The sequence below is a fragment of the Myiozetetes cayanensis genome, unplaced genomic scaffold, assembly GCF_022539395.1.
Source record: "Myiozetetes cayanensis isolate MyiCay16 unplaced genomic scaffold, myiCay2020 scf3, whole genome shotgun sequence".
NCBI classification, from domain to species: domain Eukaryota; kingdom Metazoa; phylum Chordata; class Aves; order Passeriformes; family Tyrannidae; genus Myiozetetes; species Myiozetetes cayanensis.
Genome location: NW_026087521.1, coordinates 12649826 through 12666860, shown reverse-complemented (window position 1 = coordinate 12666860; position 17035 = coordinate 12649826). Strand labels below are relative to the sequence as shown.

The window sequence follows — 17035 nt, the reverse complement described above, 5'->3', positions numbered from 1 at the left end:
TTTCTTATCTTTGTCAAATGTCCTTGTGGCCCGTAAATTCTGCATTCTTTGTGCCCGCTACCAGTGGTCCATTCTTCTCCCCAAGCTTTATTAACTTCCACCTCCGTCTGAGACCACTGAAACATGCCAAGCCCTAAACCTTAACAAGGCAACTCTAACCCGGACATCACTTAGAGCTTGTTGTTTCACGGATTTAATCCCTCTCCTAGGATTAGGCTAGAAAGTATATAACGATCAAACATTAAGGAACGTCTTTGCTCAAGAAAATTTTACGTATTTCCACGCTTTGCAACACCCTCAGGGCTCTCCCGGTGGGTAAGACCCCGTCTCGTCCCTGCAGCTCCCGGACGGCGTGGGGCAGTCCGGGAGCAGCGAACTCCCCTCACGGCTCTCCCTGCGGGGGAAAAGACCCCGCTCTCCGCCCTGAGGCTCCCAGAGGAGCCCCCTCCCGGAGCGGAGGACTCCCCTCCCGGCTCTCCCAGTGGGATAATACGCGACACGCTGAGGGATAGCACCGTGGGATAAGCAGCACTCTCCCCTCACACCCGCCCCGCCCCCTCCGCCGCTTCCCGGGCCGCCCCAGGCGGACCTGAGCTCTCTGCGGCGCATGCGCGGGCCGGAGGGGGCGGTGCGCGCGGGCGGCGGCGGGAGCGTGTGAGGAGCCGGTGAGCGGAGCGGGGCCGGGGCGGGCGGGAAGGAGCCGAGTCGGGAGGAGAAGGAGCGGCCTTGCTGCTGCTTTCCCGCTGGGAATCGGTGCGGGAGCGAGACCCGCTGCTGGCTGAGCCACCCCCTGGGCCGGGGGCACCCTCATCCTCCCACGCGCGGCGGAAGGAGCCCTTGAGCCGCGCTCTGTAATGGCCGGGGCTGTCCTGCCCTCAGCCGGGGCTCGGCTCTGCCGGAGGGGGCCCTGTGGGGCCTTGGGGGACGTGGGACGGTGGGACCGTGCTGATCTCTTTAAGTTCTTCCATCTTTGATGCTAAGGCTGCCAAGCGCAGGTGTTTTAGGACCAGTGAATTAAGAGGAGTCCTCGTAAATTATGTAAACCAGCCATGAAACCTAACTTGTGCTTTCGGCATCCTTACTTGGTTTCAGCTGCAAACTAAGTGCTTTCTGCCCCTTCCCGGTCTTGGTGGAGTCACATGTTCAACCTTCCCCGGACAGGAACACCCTAAATTCAGTCTTTGCCCGATATTAGTGCCTGTGCTGTCATTGCCATTTGATTTAAATTAGTTGTCTTGTGAACGTGTTGCTCTAAACATAGTTTCCCTTGTGAGCTCTGGGATGGGATCCCACTGGTGATGCATACAGTCAGGAGAGATGTAGGTATTTATCCAGTGGCTAAAATGTGTTTAGTGTAGGTTGTACTGTGCAGGGGTGTTGAGAAGCAGCATGACTTTAATTTCCCATAATATGTGATTGACTTATAAAGAAACTTATCTTTCAAGTTACTTCAGACTTTTTTCTGATACCTAACTGTAGTCTGTGTTAGGTGTGCTGTGGTTGTTTACAAATAGGTGTAATTTCACGTACACAATTTCATTACACTGGCATTACTTCTGTTATAAGAAGTCATCCTTTTTCTTTTTTCCGTTGATGATTCTACAATCCTAACTTTTACTCCAAAAAAACACTGAAGGCACAGTGTAAAAATAAAAGAAAAAAATCTTTTCTCAAAAATATTTATGGAAATACTTAACAGAGATTGGCCCCAGAAGGAACTTTATTATTAAGTACTTTGATAAATACATACGTCTTTATGAACCGTCTTGTATCCCAATAGCTCTCCTGTTATTGCAACACACTATTTCTTTTTTCTTTCACAACAGTTTGTTTTCTATTTCCCATACTATTTCTGGTCTCCTGCTAACCTAATCTTTTTTCTGTTGTACTTATACCCAGCATAATGTATTTAGCTGTAAGTACTTACATTTAAAAGTGTTTGGAGTGCTTTGTTTATTATCTTTGTCTTGATAACATGCAGATGTTCATGTCAGCTAATGAAATACCTTTATTACCTTACTGAAATTTCCAAACTTTCTTATTGATTATCAAGTTATATTATGATTGACAAAGTCAGAATCCAGCTCTTGAGGTTACTGTTGGGGTTCTCTCTCTGCATGTTGTCTGTATCACTAGAGATAAATGTACTGTCTTTCCAGCAGTTTTAGAAGTGCAGACAAAGTAGGTGGTTTTTTGAGGTGTTTTTCTGTATTCAGTCACTAAAGTCCAACCTTTGCAGTGTCTCAGCAATCAAGACCTCTTTTTTTCTTTGTCTAGTCCTTGTCTAAGAGGTAGACTGTAATTAATGTTAGTTTTATGTAACTGGTTTGGGCTCCTATGTGTTTTAAGGAGTATTTCCAGTCTTTACCATCAGCTGGGTTTTCTTCATATACCTCTGCTGCTTTTAGGCTGGGCATATTAGCAAATTTGCAGATGACACCAAGTTGGGGGGGAGTGTTGATCTGTTGGAAGGCAGGAGGGCTCTTCAGAGGGACCTGGACAAGCTGGAGAGATGGTCTGATTCCAGTGGGATGAGGTTCAACAAGGTCAAGTGCTGGGTCCTGCACTTTGGCCACAACAACCCCCTACAGTGCTACAGGTTGAATAGTAGGAAAATATTTTTTACAGAGAGACTAATCAGGCATTGGAATGGGCTGCCCAGGGAGGTGTTGGATTCACTGTCCCCAGAGGTTTTTAAGATGAGACTGGATGTGGCACTTAGTGCCACGGTCTGGTAACCATGGTAGTGTTGGATTGAGGGTTGGACTTGATGATCTCAGAGGTCTTTTCCAACCCAGTCGATTCTATGATTCTATTCTAAGTGTTGCTATTAGCAACTCAAGAGCTATTATTTTGTCATCTTCATCTTTCCTTATGCCCTGCCACTTCCCTATTACTTGTAAATCCTAGTTTATTGCCTCTGCACGGAGGTGATGATCTGTGACTAATCTACTTTCCTCATTTTATTCCCTTGCTACTTTTAAATGTATATAAAATCAGAACTAAATATGTATTTCTTCAGTTAACTAAACTATGACAATTCCTTCTTATATTGATTTGCTCATATCCTGTATGCCTTTCCCTTTTTATTTGATTTTTTTTTTTAATTCTGTCTGGTATCAAAATATCTGTATCATGCTTTGTATAGTTAAGTTCAATTTTGCTGAAGTCTTATAAGTCTATCATAATTATTCTATTATCCTGAGCTAGAAGTCTGCTTAGATTATTTATCAATTCCTGTTCATTTTCTTTTTATGCATATGAAAGCAAATAATAATGAAAACTTTTTATTTTCCAGATCACTTTATTTTCTGAACCTGCATGTGTAGGTGACTTAACTGCAGGAATATCAAAATGCCTAATCTTGAACATCCAGCATATCCAGCAGCTGCACTGCTTCACTTGGAGAGTTTGGTGCCTTGTCGAGAATCCCAGGTGTCCTTGTTGCTGTCAATATTTGGAGAGGTAGTGTTTTTTGCACTGTATGCTTGAGTAGAACAAAGACATTCTGCTGTTTGAGAGGGGAGAATAGAAATGTGGGGGTGTTTTTGTGATGTCATTGTGAACATACTTTGGTTGTCTCTATGTTGTACTTTTATTTTTTGTTACTCATACTTATCATTACTGTTTGGCAATTGGATTCTGGTCCTTTAGAAGGTTGAAAGCTGTCTTGCAACTGGAAGGATCTAAAAAACTACATCTATTTGTGCCTTGCTCTCTCGAAGCCTGATTTTGCCATGACTCTGTTCCATCTTTTCCAGATAGTACCAGGGAGTCTCTTCTTCCCTAGTCTAAAGTTTTGTTTGTTGTGGGGTTTTTTTCCATTGTCAGTGTAGAAATTCTGTTTGGTTTTGACCTGTTAATCTGAGTGCCTGAATTCTAAGTACATTAAGTTGGTCTAATTCTCAGTAGTTCTGTGGCTGGTCACAAGATTCAGAAGTCACTGGCCTGTTAATTGATTCTGTTACTGCTTCACTAAGCTGCAGTAAAAAGCAACAGGGATTTTATCTGCAAACTTGAAAGTAGTTGATATGTCTGTTTATATTCAGCTAACAAAATGGAAATTAGTATCTGTTTTTGGTTCTGCCTTTAGTGATGGATAATATTACCATCAAATTACAGCATTCAAGTTTTATATATATAGTTCAAGCATAGTGGCAACAACTTTTCTTGAAAATAGATACTTAAATTCTTGATAAATATGCAGGTTAGAGTACCTGCATATATTGTGCAAGAGTGGCTTCATCTTGGATTAATTGAATATTATTGTTTTCATAAAAATTATCAATTTTATTTCTGTATGCATTTTTAATTAGTGTATGAGATCATTAGGAATGAGAAACACACAAAAATAAGTGCCTGTTCAGAATGAAACAAAAAGAACAATTATTTTCCTTGTATGTAAAAAATTACATGAAATATAGAGCATCAGGACCATTAAATAACTAGATGTCTTATATCAAATATTGCCTCATGAGAGAAGAACCAGCTCCTTTATCACCTCCTCTACCATTTTTTTCTGTGTTAATGAAAAGCAATTTACATGAGTTAGGGTAATGTATGGCTTGTAATTTGTCCTTCTCAAGATTTCCTTTCCTTTCAGTTATGTAGTATATTTCTGTTGTGTATTACAGCAGTTTCACTGACAGTTGTGTGATACTTGATTCTTGTGAGTTATCCTCCCAGCATTTCAGTGAGGCTGAAACATAAAGCTTACTCTTTTGATTCTATAAGAATTGCTGCATTTTATATTTACTGCCTCAGTTTAGAAGATAACTTTTCTTTTGGAGGGAAACTTAATTGATAAATCTTGTATCTGTTGAATGAAAAAGAAGAATTGAAACAGCACGTTCTTTTTTTTTTTCCGTAGCGTCAGCAATTTAGTTTTCCATCGATTTTTATCTACGGACATACATCTAGTGGAAAGACTTATGTGATGCAAACTCTTCTAAACACCTTACAGGTAAGAATGTTCAGAATAGATATTGAATTTACAATTTATTTGTAACAGATGGTTTATTGAAATAGCCTCTACTTTCTGAAAATGACTTGTTTTCTCAGCTATTTCTGACTTCCTGATTCTTCTTCACTTACTGTGTCATGAATGCATCACTCTTCTCACTAGTGCACTTAAGAATAAAATTAAATTGGAGCTACTGAGATACAATATAAATCATAATAACTTTTGTAAGAAAGTTTAAAAATTCTAAAAAAACCAAATATTGTTCATCTTGTTTGCATGACTTAGTCTGAAATAGCTCCAGTGACAAGTAAGTATTGATGATTCCAGTTCAATCTGCAGTCACTTACACTACACCTTTTTTTGAATCTTCTTGTAATTCTCCTTTAAACTCATTTTATGTGTATACAAAAAAGAGTGAGAGATTACCTGAAGAACAGTGAGAAGAATTAGCAGTAGTTGATTTTTTGTTTATTTGCTTTGTATTGACAAACTCATTTTAATTAAATTCAGTTGGCTGTGTACGATCTATTTAAATGTAAGCCTCGGAGCTTAAGCTTAATGAAGTTGTTAAAAGCATTCAAAGCAAACATAGCAAGCTGTACATGTTCACTGAAAAAGGAAGAGTCTGAAATGGTGAAAATCACTGTCTGAACACCAGGCAATTGCCATTCTTTCTGATATGGTTAGTTGGTTTTGCAGACTTGTGAATGTTGTATTCATTGCAGTAAATTTGGTTAGTTCTTATAGAAGCAGGAATATCTAAAACTTTGAAAAAGAAACAATGCAGGAGTTCTAAAATGTTTAAGCAATATTGCATAGGAACAATCTGTTTAATTCCTGAAAATAAATGACTATTCTTTTGCTTCAGCAAAGAATCAGCTCTAAATGGGAAAAGTGTGCTGATAGCCCCTTTTAGTATTATCTGTTCAGAACCTGTTTGAAAATACAGATTTCATGTACTTTATTCTAGATCCTTCAAACACAGCTTAATATACATCATAAATTAAAGCCCCTATGAAACAGGTTGCCATTCACAGTTTTTAATGTAATAAAATCAATCCTCCAGGCATGTTTGTGTTTACTAAGCTTGGCATTGCCAGGTCTTTTGCTGGCAGCATGGATTATGCTGTCCCATGGCAGTACTGTTGCTACTTTCTCCTGGATGAGGATCACTTTCAGAAATGCTGAGAGTGTATGTTAATTTCAGCTTCACCATCCAAGCCAAACTTCCTCTGGATTCTTGCTCTTGTATAGGAGTAAGTAAGACATAGGTCAAGGAGAACTCATGATGCAGATGATGATAAAGTACGTCAAGTGGAAACCACTGAGAATTCATTGTACAGTTTTGAATTTGGAACCTTATGTTCCTAGGAAGGTGGGACTATAAACTATCTTCCCCTCAGTTGCTAAGGTAAAAGACTACTTTAATGCTGGCCACTGGGTGATGAGTTATATCCTTGATTAATACTGGAGTTGTTGTGTGTTGCTAACCCAAAGTAGGAACTTTGTCATGAATGGACTTATTTCAGCTACAAGGGCTGCAGGCAGAGAAACCTACTCTTTTCTTTAAACATCATATTAGAATCTGAACCACATAGAAGTAGGGGACACTGTGGCTGAATGTGTGTTTCTTGGAAAAATAGTTATCTTGAGGAATGATGTAGAGAGCTAATGCCATAAGTCCACGTCAGTCCCTCTCTGGTCAGCACTGACGAAATACTTAAGCACTGGGTTCTTGCCACTTCTGTGGCCCTTCTTTTTCTGTTAGTGAATGTGTATGTTCATGCTAGTTTTATCCTCTGTTGTAATTTTTCCCAAAACATGTTATAATGTCCTTCTGAGTTGAAGGATGTTAGAAATTTCCATCTAAACCTGCCAATGTTTGTGTTTCTGTAAGTTGCAAACTTCAGGGATTTAAACCCAGTGACAGGTGCCTACTTCACGCCTAAACCAGGAATTTCCACTTGTGTGTTCTCATAGCCCTGATACTTTCGGCTTGTCTGGAGTGCACTGATCTGCAGGACTGGGTTTTATGCAGAAACCTCCCTCATTAATAATTCTGCAGAGGGAGAAGAGTAGAAGACAGGGGTTATGATCCTCTTCCATGCAGGATCCTTTCATGCAGTGCTCATAGTGCTGTGCTACCCACTTGCAGCATATCCAAAGATGTGGCCTGGCCCTGGCAAGCAATTTAAGCAGCAACTCTCTCTACAGAACTTCCTTTTGCCAAGTATAGGTGTCTCCTATGTAATGTGGTGGTGTGAATCACATCTGAGACACTCAGCATTCCTTCTGCTATGGAGGTGCAGCACTTTGAATAGCTGCTTTGGGAGATGTAGCCCCTTTCTTCTAATGGTGTTCAAAATCATAAAAAAAGCTTTTTATTACATGCTGTGTGAGTGAATTGCCAGCATGTACCCACATTTCCCCACATCTACTGAATCACCATATATTGCCATATATTGCATTTTACATAGACTGGAATGAAGTACTTGTTGGTTGGTTGTTTTTTTCTTTCTTATGGACAAACATAGTCCTGTATCCCAGTGACTAATGTTTCCTAACACTAAACAGTAAGGTTTTGGTGTTAAGTGTGAAAAAGAGCATATGCCTTACCAGAGATTATGGAGCTATGCAGATAAACTGTTTCTTAAAAACAGAGTTGCCAGAAAATTATCTTTTTTTGCCTTATGTAGGTTTGAATACTGGTACTATTTTGTAGTTTGTGGTGTCTTCTATTTAGAGGCAAATAACAGTAGCTTTTTAATATTACTAAGTTGATACTTACAATGTATCTAATGCTCTGCTTTTCTCACACCCTCTGGTTTTCTAAAAACGTTCTACACTGTCATGCTGAACACGAGTCTAATGTAGAAGCTTATAGTTCATATTTGTATGCATCGAATGCCAAAACCATGCAGAGTAATTCTAGTGAGTATACTCCTAGATTACTCTCTTTGTAATATGTTTGAGACATCTGTGTTATCTAGACATTGTAATTTGGAGTAGACCGTTTTACTATAATGGGTTGCAATTGTCTAAATTCCTTTGAATTAAATGCTATTTGGTTTTCTTTTTATATGTTGCTCACAATTTTTAAACATAGTTAAAAGATATACTGTTTCAGTTTTTAAACATTTAGAAGATACACTGTTCCATTTGAAGATACATCACATCTGTCTTCACTTTGTGATAGATAATATTTTGACTAGGTACATAACTGATTATGATTTTTTTTTTTACAAATTTTTTTTGATTTATGCTCTGTGTTCTGTTTCATTGACTGTGTCATCTGGAAAAGTGATTCTGGAGTATTTACATGAAAAACCGAATAAAGTTTTATCTTTTTTTTTATCCTCTTCAGCTTCCTCATGTGTTTGTGAACTGTGTGGAATGCTTTACGTCACGCCTTCTTTTAGAAGAAATTCTCATCCAGTTGCAACGCTGTTCTTCTGAAACAGAACCAACCTCTCCTGTGCCTTGTGATACTTTCAATGACTTTGTACGTCTGTTTAAACAGGCTCTTGTGAGTCGAGAGCTTCAAGATCAAACATTGTACATCGTAAGTAAATTAATTTTGATGTCCAGTTTTGTTCCTGTTAAGATGGAGTAAGTAATTGTTATTGATAATTTGTATGTGAAATGTATACCTTATAGAACAGTTTTCACAAAATTTCTGCGTAGACCTCATTCAGAATTTGTTGATAGTGGTTGGATTCTTTCAGTTGGTTTACAAGCTTTAGGATAGGTTCTCTGTTTTTCCTTCTTTCAGAATTTTTTCTACACAAAAAATGTTTAGCATACCTAACAACATAAATTATACCTCATGTTTAAATTTGGGATGTAATAGTGTTACAAAGTCTTTAAAAACAGAGAGCCTGCATTTGTTTTATTATTAGTAAGTCATGCATATCTGTTTCCTTGCGAAAGCAGCTTCACAAACAGGAAAGCAAAGGTGGGGAATAGGGCAGAAGCAAATTACAGAGTATGGAAATGACAAGGCTTGATTGACTAGAATAGGTCAAGTAAGAACATATATTAAGGAACTAAAATGCATAACTTCCTCTGTCAAAGTGCTTTTGAGATCTTACTTCTTCAGCTACACTTGTGGTCCTCAGAGGCAAGAACTGTAGTTTTAAAGTTAAGATGGAAAAAAAGACTGCAATGAAAAAAAAAGATGATATACTCAAATGGAATAAACAGGCAGACTGCAGGAAAAATAATCAGATTTTAGATTGCAGGAATGATTGAATCAGTGCAGTACTAGAAGTTAGGATTTGGTTTAGGTTTTCTTTTTTAACTGTGATAATCTTAACTACATAAAGGGGTATAACAGCATTTATCGTGCCAGGAGATAAATGTAGAAACACATTTCGTACAAGAGGTCTGATGAAAGGATAATATGAAGGTCATAGTATTAGTGATGTGTAGATGAATGTGTACATTATGGACCTGCAAAAGATGTGGACTGACATTTCAGGCCAGTAGTAGGAAATAAGGTTTTTTTTAAAAGAGGTTAAATTGATTATTTAAGAAAACATGAAAGTGATTCAGGATTGAGAGCTTAATGACTCTGGTAATCACTGCATGTTTCTCGCAGCTGTTGATGTGCCCATAATGCTTTGGGGGGTTTTTGCAGTCAGACAAGAAATCCATAATTATACTGATCATTCTTCATTCTGTTTCACAGGTTATATTAAATAAGTTTCATTTCCATTTAAAAAAATACTTAACCACTGAGTTAAATAACTTCATATTATGTTTAGTGGAAAGAGTAATATCTCATAGTTTCCTACAGGTCACGAAGTTAATAAATTTGACATAATTCTTAGAAATCAAATGAAGGAAAAAATGTACCACCAACACTTAAAAAGATAAGAAGTTATAAATAGACAATTTAATTTACCATCACAAAAGTGGTATTGGCATTATTCAGCAATTCCATAAGGACAAAATTTATCTCTATAATAACCTGTAGTGAGTTTCACAAAATGCTTTTTATAGTAAAATTTTACTTTCAAATTAGTATTTGGATTAAAAAACTGTTCTACATCAGTAAAGAATTCTTCATGTATACTATATAAATTGGCATCACTCAGAAAATTAGAAAGTTCTTGAACAATTGGATATAGAAAAGAAACCATTAAATAACTATAAAGGTTCAGTTGTATCATGAAATTAGTTGTTGCTTGAGAAGAATTAAGTATTAAATTAGTATTTCAGTTCCTTTCTGTATGGGAACAGACAGGAATGGGAGAAATCAATTAATGTTTATTAACCTATGTTGTCTGGATTTATTGTAGTGTTTTAAACTGAGGCTGATGGAAGGACCAGCATGCTGGTAACATAAACTGGCAATGCTAACTTACTCTATTTCATTTCAGTTGTAAATAATGTACTATTTCAGCTCAATTAACTCAGAGTAAATTAAGATAAATGTTTACTTTCAAGCCAAGAATCCTTAATGTTTCTCCTAAACCAAGTATGAGTGCTGAATTCTTGTGATTACTTATGCAAAATGAATTTATTCATTTTAACTACCTGAAAAATTGTAGCAGATATAACTTGTAGTCATTCAGACATTTACAATATTTAGCACTTTATAGAAGTAACAAGCTACTGTTTTTAATGTAAATGAACAACCAGTTCGAAATGTGTAGTTGTTTTAAAAAATTGAAGGGTGACAAGTCTGTATTGACATTAAAGAATAAGGCATAGACTCATAGGTCTTGGTGTGGACTGTTTCTTTGAACCATTTGACATGCTCCAAAAGCCAGGGTCACAGTATATTTTCTGCTGTAGAAACTGTAGTTTGTTTCCCATTTAACTAAAAAGTACGATCTACTTTAAGGTCAAGACCTTAAAGCTTTCTGTTTGGTAGCTGCATGTTGCTGGGTCTAGTAAGCAGTATTTTTATTTGTAAAAATGTGTAGCCTCTGTTTGGTCAGTTCTTGAAGTCATTTATTATATGAGCCACATACAGATGTCAATATAAAGTCAGATATATTGTATTATAGTTTTAAATAAATTCCCGAGAAGTGTGAGATATTGTTGCAGAGATACTGCTCCTTCAGGTTTGTGTGGTGGGATTTTTAAATAATATGTTCATAAGATGCTTGGTTGTCCACATAAAACTCTTTTCCTTGCTGTGGGTAACAGAAATGATAGATGTTAAGATTTTGGTGGAGAGAGGATATGTAATAGGATAGAAAAATATAATTTTCTAGGGACCTAGAGTTCTTCTTTCAACAGCAGTAATTCAAAAGAAGTAAGGAATTTCAGAATTTAGATTTATACTGCAAGTGGTTAATAAACTACAGAAGATGTTTCTATTATCTTTTTCATTCTTGTCAAGATTTTAAGTGTATTGTCAAGAATACTTTTTTTGCCAGAGGATATCCATGCATGTTTTTGTAGTTCTGTTTTTATTCTCCAGGCTCCAAAATGTTAATTTAGCTTAAAGTGTTTCCTGTTTAAGCTGTACATATGCTACATATCTGTGACTGCAACGTGAGGTTTGCATGCAGTAAATCCTGTAAATTTCTAGGCTACAAACTATGGCAAGAAAAGTTTCTCTCAAAATTCAGTTCATTGATTCTGGATTATAGCTTATTTCTCCTAAAATATCAGCTCTTGCTTTTTTCTGAAAAATAATTCCATAGTGGGAAAAGATAACTCTCCTAGAGTAAGCATGTAGTTACAGTGCTACAGTACTACATGTAAGTTTGAAAAATAATAAGAATTTTGGGCAAAAATTGAGCTTTCAATTGTTGATAATGATATCATGACTGTCAGTGGTATTTCTGACTGGTATACTTAAGTATTAATTCTTACTGCCATAAGGCATGAGAATGTTGCTTGTCTGGGGATTGTATCTTTCTTTGGATGTGGAGCTGCTCGGGCTTCCTGGAAGCACATTTCAAGCAATAATCTCTCCAATTCAGTTTCCAGCAGCTAAGAATTAATTTTAAGTCCGTGTGAGAGTGGAAGTCGACACTGTCTATATAATAATGTTTTTTTAAAAGGTGCTGGATAGAGCAGAACAGCTGAGGGAAATGGAAGCAAACATCCTGCCAGCATTTCTTAGGCTTCAAGAGTTGGTAAGTAAGAAAAAAATGTATGTGTCCTGCATATTGAAAGTAATTGAATATGTGGCATCTGTCCTTATAGGCTCACAGATAAAGATAAGTGATTCCTTAGAGAAGAAAAGTTGCAAAATTAACCCTTAGCCCCCCAGAACAGTGATCAAAATTAGAAACCAAACCAGAATTTAAACACGGTCAGGTTTTTATTACACTTTTTTTTTTAATTGGGTTTGATGGTATATTATTTTACATATCTGATGTGTTATAGATTCATTTGAGGCTGGTGTCAAAGATATATGCTGTCTTTTCTAGATTATTTTTTTATTTTTAAGAATGAGATTTTTCAGTAGACTACCAGCTACTTTGGGTGGAGCTGCACAGCTCAGCAGCTGTGAATGTGCTTTGTGTTGGTAGAGAGTTTTTACACTTCTTCTGGAATTGCACCACAGTGAGTTTCTGATTGGAGTAAACCACTGTGTGTCTCCTTTTCTCACTTCTGAAGCATCCAAGCTTTTTGCCTTGGAATAATGAAAAATGGTGCATTCTCTGCAAAGAAGCTGAAGATAAAACCAGAAGATGCTGTTACTTTGAAATGTCTGAACATCTGAATAACTGAAATTATGCTTATCTCAAGACTTTTGTGTGGTGCTCTTAATCTTCTGGTGACACTGATTCTCTATTTACTGAATGATTCACAGCTGTGTTCTTAATCCTGGCAGCTGGTGCATTTTCTGGCTCTTTTTGTCTGTTCTGACCATGTTCTGGACTTTACTCTTGAAGCAGAAACAACCTGTTCTGCAGAGAAAGGAGGAAACATAAACCTGTTCAGGGACCGAAAAACCATAGACTAAGACTTAAATATGCCAGAGAAACACCCTCAAATTCAAAACTAACCTTCAAATAAGTTTGTCAACTTCCTTGAATGCTGATATTCCAGTTGCTTAAATTCTGGATTCTGGACTGAGACTTTCTAAAGCTCTTGTGCAACTGATGTTGCAGAGCAATGTTAGTACTCCTGTCAGGTAAAACACTAGATCTGGGAGAGGAGCACAATTGAAAGGAATCTACAGAAAGATGCTTTCTTGTTAAAAAGGAAAAAAAAATCATAAAAACAGAGGAAGAAGGAACAGTAAAGAATATGGGTGGGTGCAACTTGAACAAGAAGTGGGAAGAGTAAGTAAAAGAAGATTCTCCCTCTGTTTCAGGGAAGGGAATAAATAGCATTTAAACTTTTCTTTCAGGTCATTCACAACTCATATTCACAGCACTGTCATTTCAATCAGGTTCCCTCCTTTTGTTTTCTTGAGGTTCTTTAATAGTTTTCAAATGTTTTTCTTGAAGAGTCATATTTAAAAGCATCTTTCATTGTGCAGAATTTCTAGTATGGTTGCATAAACCTTGCAAAAAAGGAGAATGACACATCATCTTCACAGGCAGTTTCACATTAAATAGCTAATATTTTGAAGGAATATTAGGAATATTGTTTTAATATGAAGTGTTTTGTTACCTGTTGACCAAAGCATCAAACTCAAAGTAGGTAGTTGGTCAATAAAAACTTGGTTACAAAGAATATGTTATTATGAACAGCTGTTGTTGGTAACTAGTAAAACAGTTGGGAGAGTAAACAGGTAATACTACATTTGTTTTGGGATGTGTGTGTTTGTTTTTAAAGACCAGATTACCTATAAAATAACATAGAAGAGAGCTTGGTTTCAGAAGTACTGAGCTTCCTTTTGCTTCTTAACTTTTCCTGTTTGCTTTGAAAATCTGGGTTTAATTACCAAAGTAAAATGCTCCCTTAATTTTGGGAGTAAGGGGTGGAATATATTAGGTATTGTGTAGTACTAGAGCTGTACCACCCCACGGAGCTTATATGTCAGTGAAATGGCAAAGGATGCAGAGAAATATCATATAATTATGAAAATTTGCAAATGTATGAGCTGCTTGATTAGGCCAGCTGAAGCATTATTACTATGCTAGTAATTTGTATTAAACTGTAAATTTGATGATTTTTGTGGAACAGAAAAGTCACAATAATAATTTTTCTCATTGATGCACTAACATGCACTGTTATTTTGTTCTTTCTCTGCCTGTCTCTCTCTCTCATTTTTTTTTCTCTTCCCTCTATAGACTGACAGTAATGTGACAGTTGTCCTGCTCAGTGAAATAGTGTGGGAACTGTTCCGTCCAAATGTGGGATGCTTTGATCCACTCACTTTGTATTTTCCTGATTACAGCATAGGTAAACTAATTCTTAAATCTGCTTTTGGGGGATTGTAGAATGCTTTGTCAAAGAACATTCAAAAGTTTTTTCCATGTCTCAGTGGGCCTTTTGCAGAATCCAGAGTATGTAATAGCTACTGGAAGGTAAAAGTCTATATTCACACAACTTCAAAAAGAGTTGTCTATTTCCATTGGTCAAAACATCTCAAAGTAACGTTTTGGTTCCATTTTATTTGCTGGTTCTTTAAAGCAGTGTAGTTTTTGGTGGGTTGTGTTGGGGTGTTTTTAAGTGATGGTTTTTCAACTTTCAAAATGGGGTCAGTTTATTTAAGTTGGCTTTAAGTAAGCGAGAATTTATTTTTGTTTAAACAGGACACCTGCAGAAGATCTTGTCTCAGAATCATCCCCCAGAATATACTGCAGATTTCTATGCTGCATATATCAATATTCTGCTTGGTGTCTTCTACATGGTCTGTAGGGACCTGAAAGAACTTCGGCATCTGGTGAGATGAGCTTCTTGAGAGTTGCTGTTTTGGTTTGGGGTGTCTTGGGCCAAATGGGCTCTGAAAGTCTCAATTTATTGTTGAATATGGACAAAATTTAAATCAGAGAATTATAGAATGGGTTGGCTTAGAAGGGGCCTTTAAAGGTTATCTAGTCCAGCCCATCTGCCATTTACGGGGACACCGTACACTAGATCAGGTTGCTCAAAGCTCCATCCAACGTGGGCTAACACTTGCAGAGATAGGGCATTCAAGTTTCTCTTGGCAGCCTAGGTGAGACCTTTCAGTGTCTCACCACCCTCATTGAACAAAATTTCTTCCTTATATCTAATGTAAATCTTCCTTCTAAGAATGTGTTAGCTTAAAATGCAGTTTCCCTAAAAATCTATAACAAAGGTTGCAGTTATTTTGGTGGCTGTAAGGGGCTTCCAATGCTGTGTTGTTTTCTGGTAATGGATTGAAGGTATTTGGAAAAAGGAGTTTTAACCATATACCAATCGAATAATGTGATAGTAAACAAACTTAAGAGAAGAAAAATGTCAGGTTCTTGATGGTGGCCTTTGCATAAGAAAAGCTTTATAACAGTAACCAGTAATTAGCTCATCAGATTATTATTTAAATAACTATACTCCATACGAGGAAATTTTACAAATGACCAGTGAACAAATCAGTGCTAGAGAGATGATCTGAATTTTCTGCCTCCATTTCCCTTGGGAACATGTTGCTACACTTCAGCTGAACTTATCCATTAACCATACAGGTTTTATATTTAAATGAGGTTGCTGGAGACACAAATAGAAACCAGGGTCACAGTTCTTGGCAGACATGTACTTGAGTAGCTCTGCTTATGAGAATTTTTTTAGCTTTAGATGCTTTGTTTGTGTGCTTATGAAATACCAATATTATGAAAATACATACTTAATTGGACCTTAAATTCTTTTTGTGATTGACAAGTCTCTTCTCTGGAAGATAGTGACAGACACGTACTACTGACTGTAGGCTTCTGAACAACCCTTCACTGTGTAGTAGAGACTCTAAATGTGTATGCCATGATGTGTGGTTATTAATAATATATTCTGGAGTTTTATTAGATTTATATATGGAAGTTACTGGGAATTTCATTAGATTTATATATGGAAGATACTGCATTGAGTTTTGTATACTAACACAGAGATTTATTAAAGTGTAGTAGGAGAACAGGAGGTTGAAAGCTGAGGATTGTTATTTTATGAAATTCTGTGTGGTATTGATTTAAGCATTTTCTGGATTACAGTGTTGTCAAAAATCTCTCTTACCTTAGGCAAAAGGAGTTTGTTTGAATATGGAACGTGTTAGCAGGGTTTTTTGTGGTTGCTTGTTTTTTTTCAAATAAATTATTTCTGCTTGTGTGTCCGTATGTGTGGCAGACACATGTTCTCCTACTGGAGGACGTGCTAAGCTACCTCTGGAATGGAAAGCTTTTTCTAAAAATGAAGGGAGTAAAAAAAAATTGAAAACATTTTTATTGCATTTATAATCTTAAATAATTATGTTAAAAAAAAAAAAAGGCAGCCCCTGAATTCAATAAACATATTTTGCCAAGCTCAAAACCAGGTAACCTGTGATAAATTACTTGTGTTTGTATTTTAAGGTACAGAAATGTTGCTATGTTTTACAGTGTATTGTTTCTAAGCAAGTGGCATAATTATTGACTGAAAAAGGATTTGTTGGTTTTGCAAAGGAATGATTTACTCTGCTAGGTATATTCTGTAGCTGGATCAAATATACAGTACCTTTTTAATACATTTAATTATTTTTCTTTCTGTAGGCAGCACTCAACTTTTCTAAGTACTGTGAACCAGTGGTCAGAGGGGAAGGTAAGCCTCTGTCTTTTGTTTGAGTGGGTGTATGAGAGAGCAGATGCTGTTCTGTGGGTTTTGTGGAGGACTTTGCTTTGATCCTCACTGTGTCGTGACACAGGGATTTCTTGGCTCACAACAGCATTGCTTATTCCAGTTGCAACCAGCCAGAAGTGTTTGCAGCAGAAGCAGTAGATGGTGTTTTTTTTAGGAAACAGAGGCTGAAATACCATGAAAACTTTCCTCCCCCTTGTAAATCCTTATCCTCACTCAGCCACCGGGACTTCTGCAAAGTAATGGAGTAGGTCATTTCTCTGTCAAGGCTAAGAGGAAAAACTGGGAGGAGAGGTTGTGTCAAACTGACCCAGATTATCTTGAAAGAGCCACAGAGGAACAGCCTTGCATGGCAGCACGCTTTTGCTG

At 37.1% G+C, this 17035-nt stretch overlaps 1 protein-coding gene across 2 annotated transcripts in view; it reads left to right on the top strand.

The window, feature by feature from the left end:
- Window positions 1–614: 614 nt before the first annotated feature.
- The window catches only part of ORC5 (origin recognition complex subunit 5), a 64148-nt gene continuing 47727 nt past the window's right edge, over window positions 615–17035 (top strand). For both annotated transcript variants that reach the window (XR_007629919.1, XM_050323644.1), the window contains exons 1-8: window positions 615–665; window positions 3299–3465; window positions 4871–4963; window positions 8328–8525; window positions 11989–12063; window positions 14179–14290; window positions 14644–14774; window positions 16582–16630. Coding sequence is in view for 1 of the 2 variants with exons in the window: in XM_050323644.1 (XP_050179601.1) it covers window positions 3355–3465; window positions 4871–4963; window positions 8328–8525; window positions 11989–12063; window positions 14179–14290; window positions 14644–14774; window positions 16582–16630 (769 nt within the window). In the remaining variant the exon portion in view is untranslated. The remainder of the gene's footprint in view (window positions 666–3298; window positions 3466–4870; window positions 4964–8327; window positions 8526–11988; window positions 12064–14178; window positions 14291–14643; window positions 14775–16581; window positions 16631–17035) is intronic.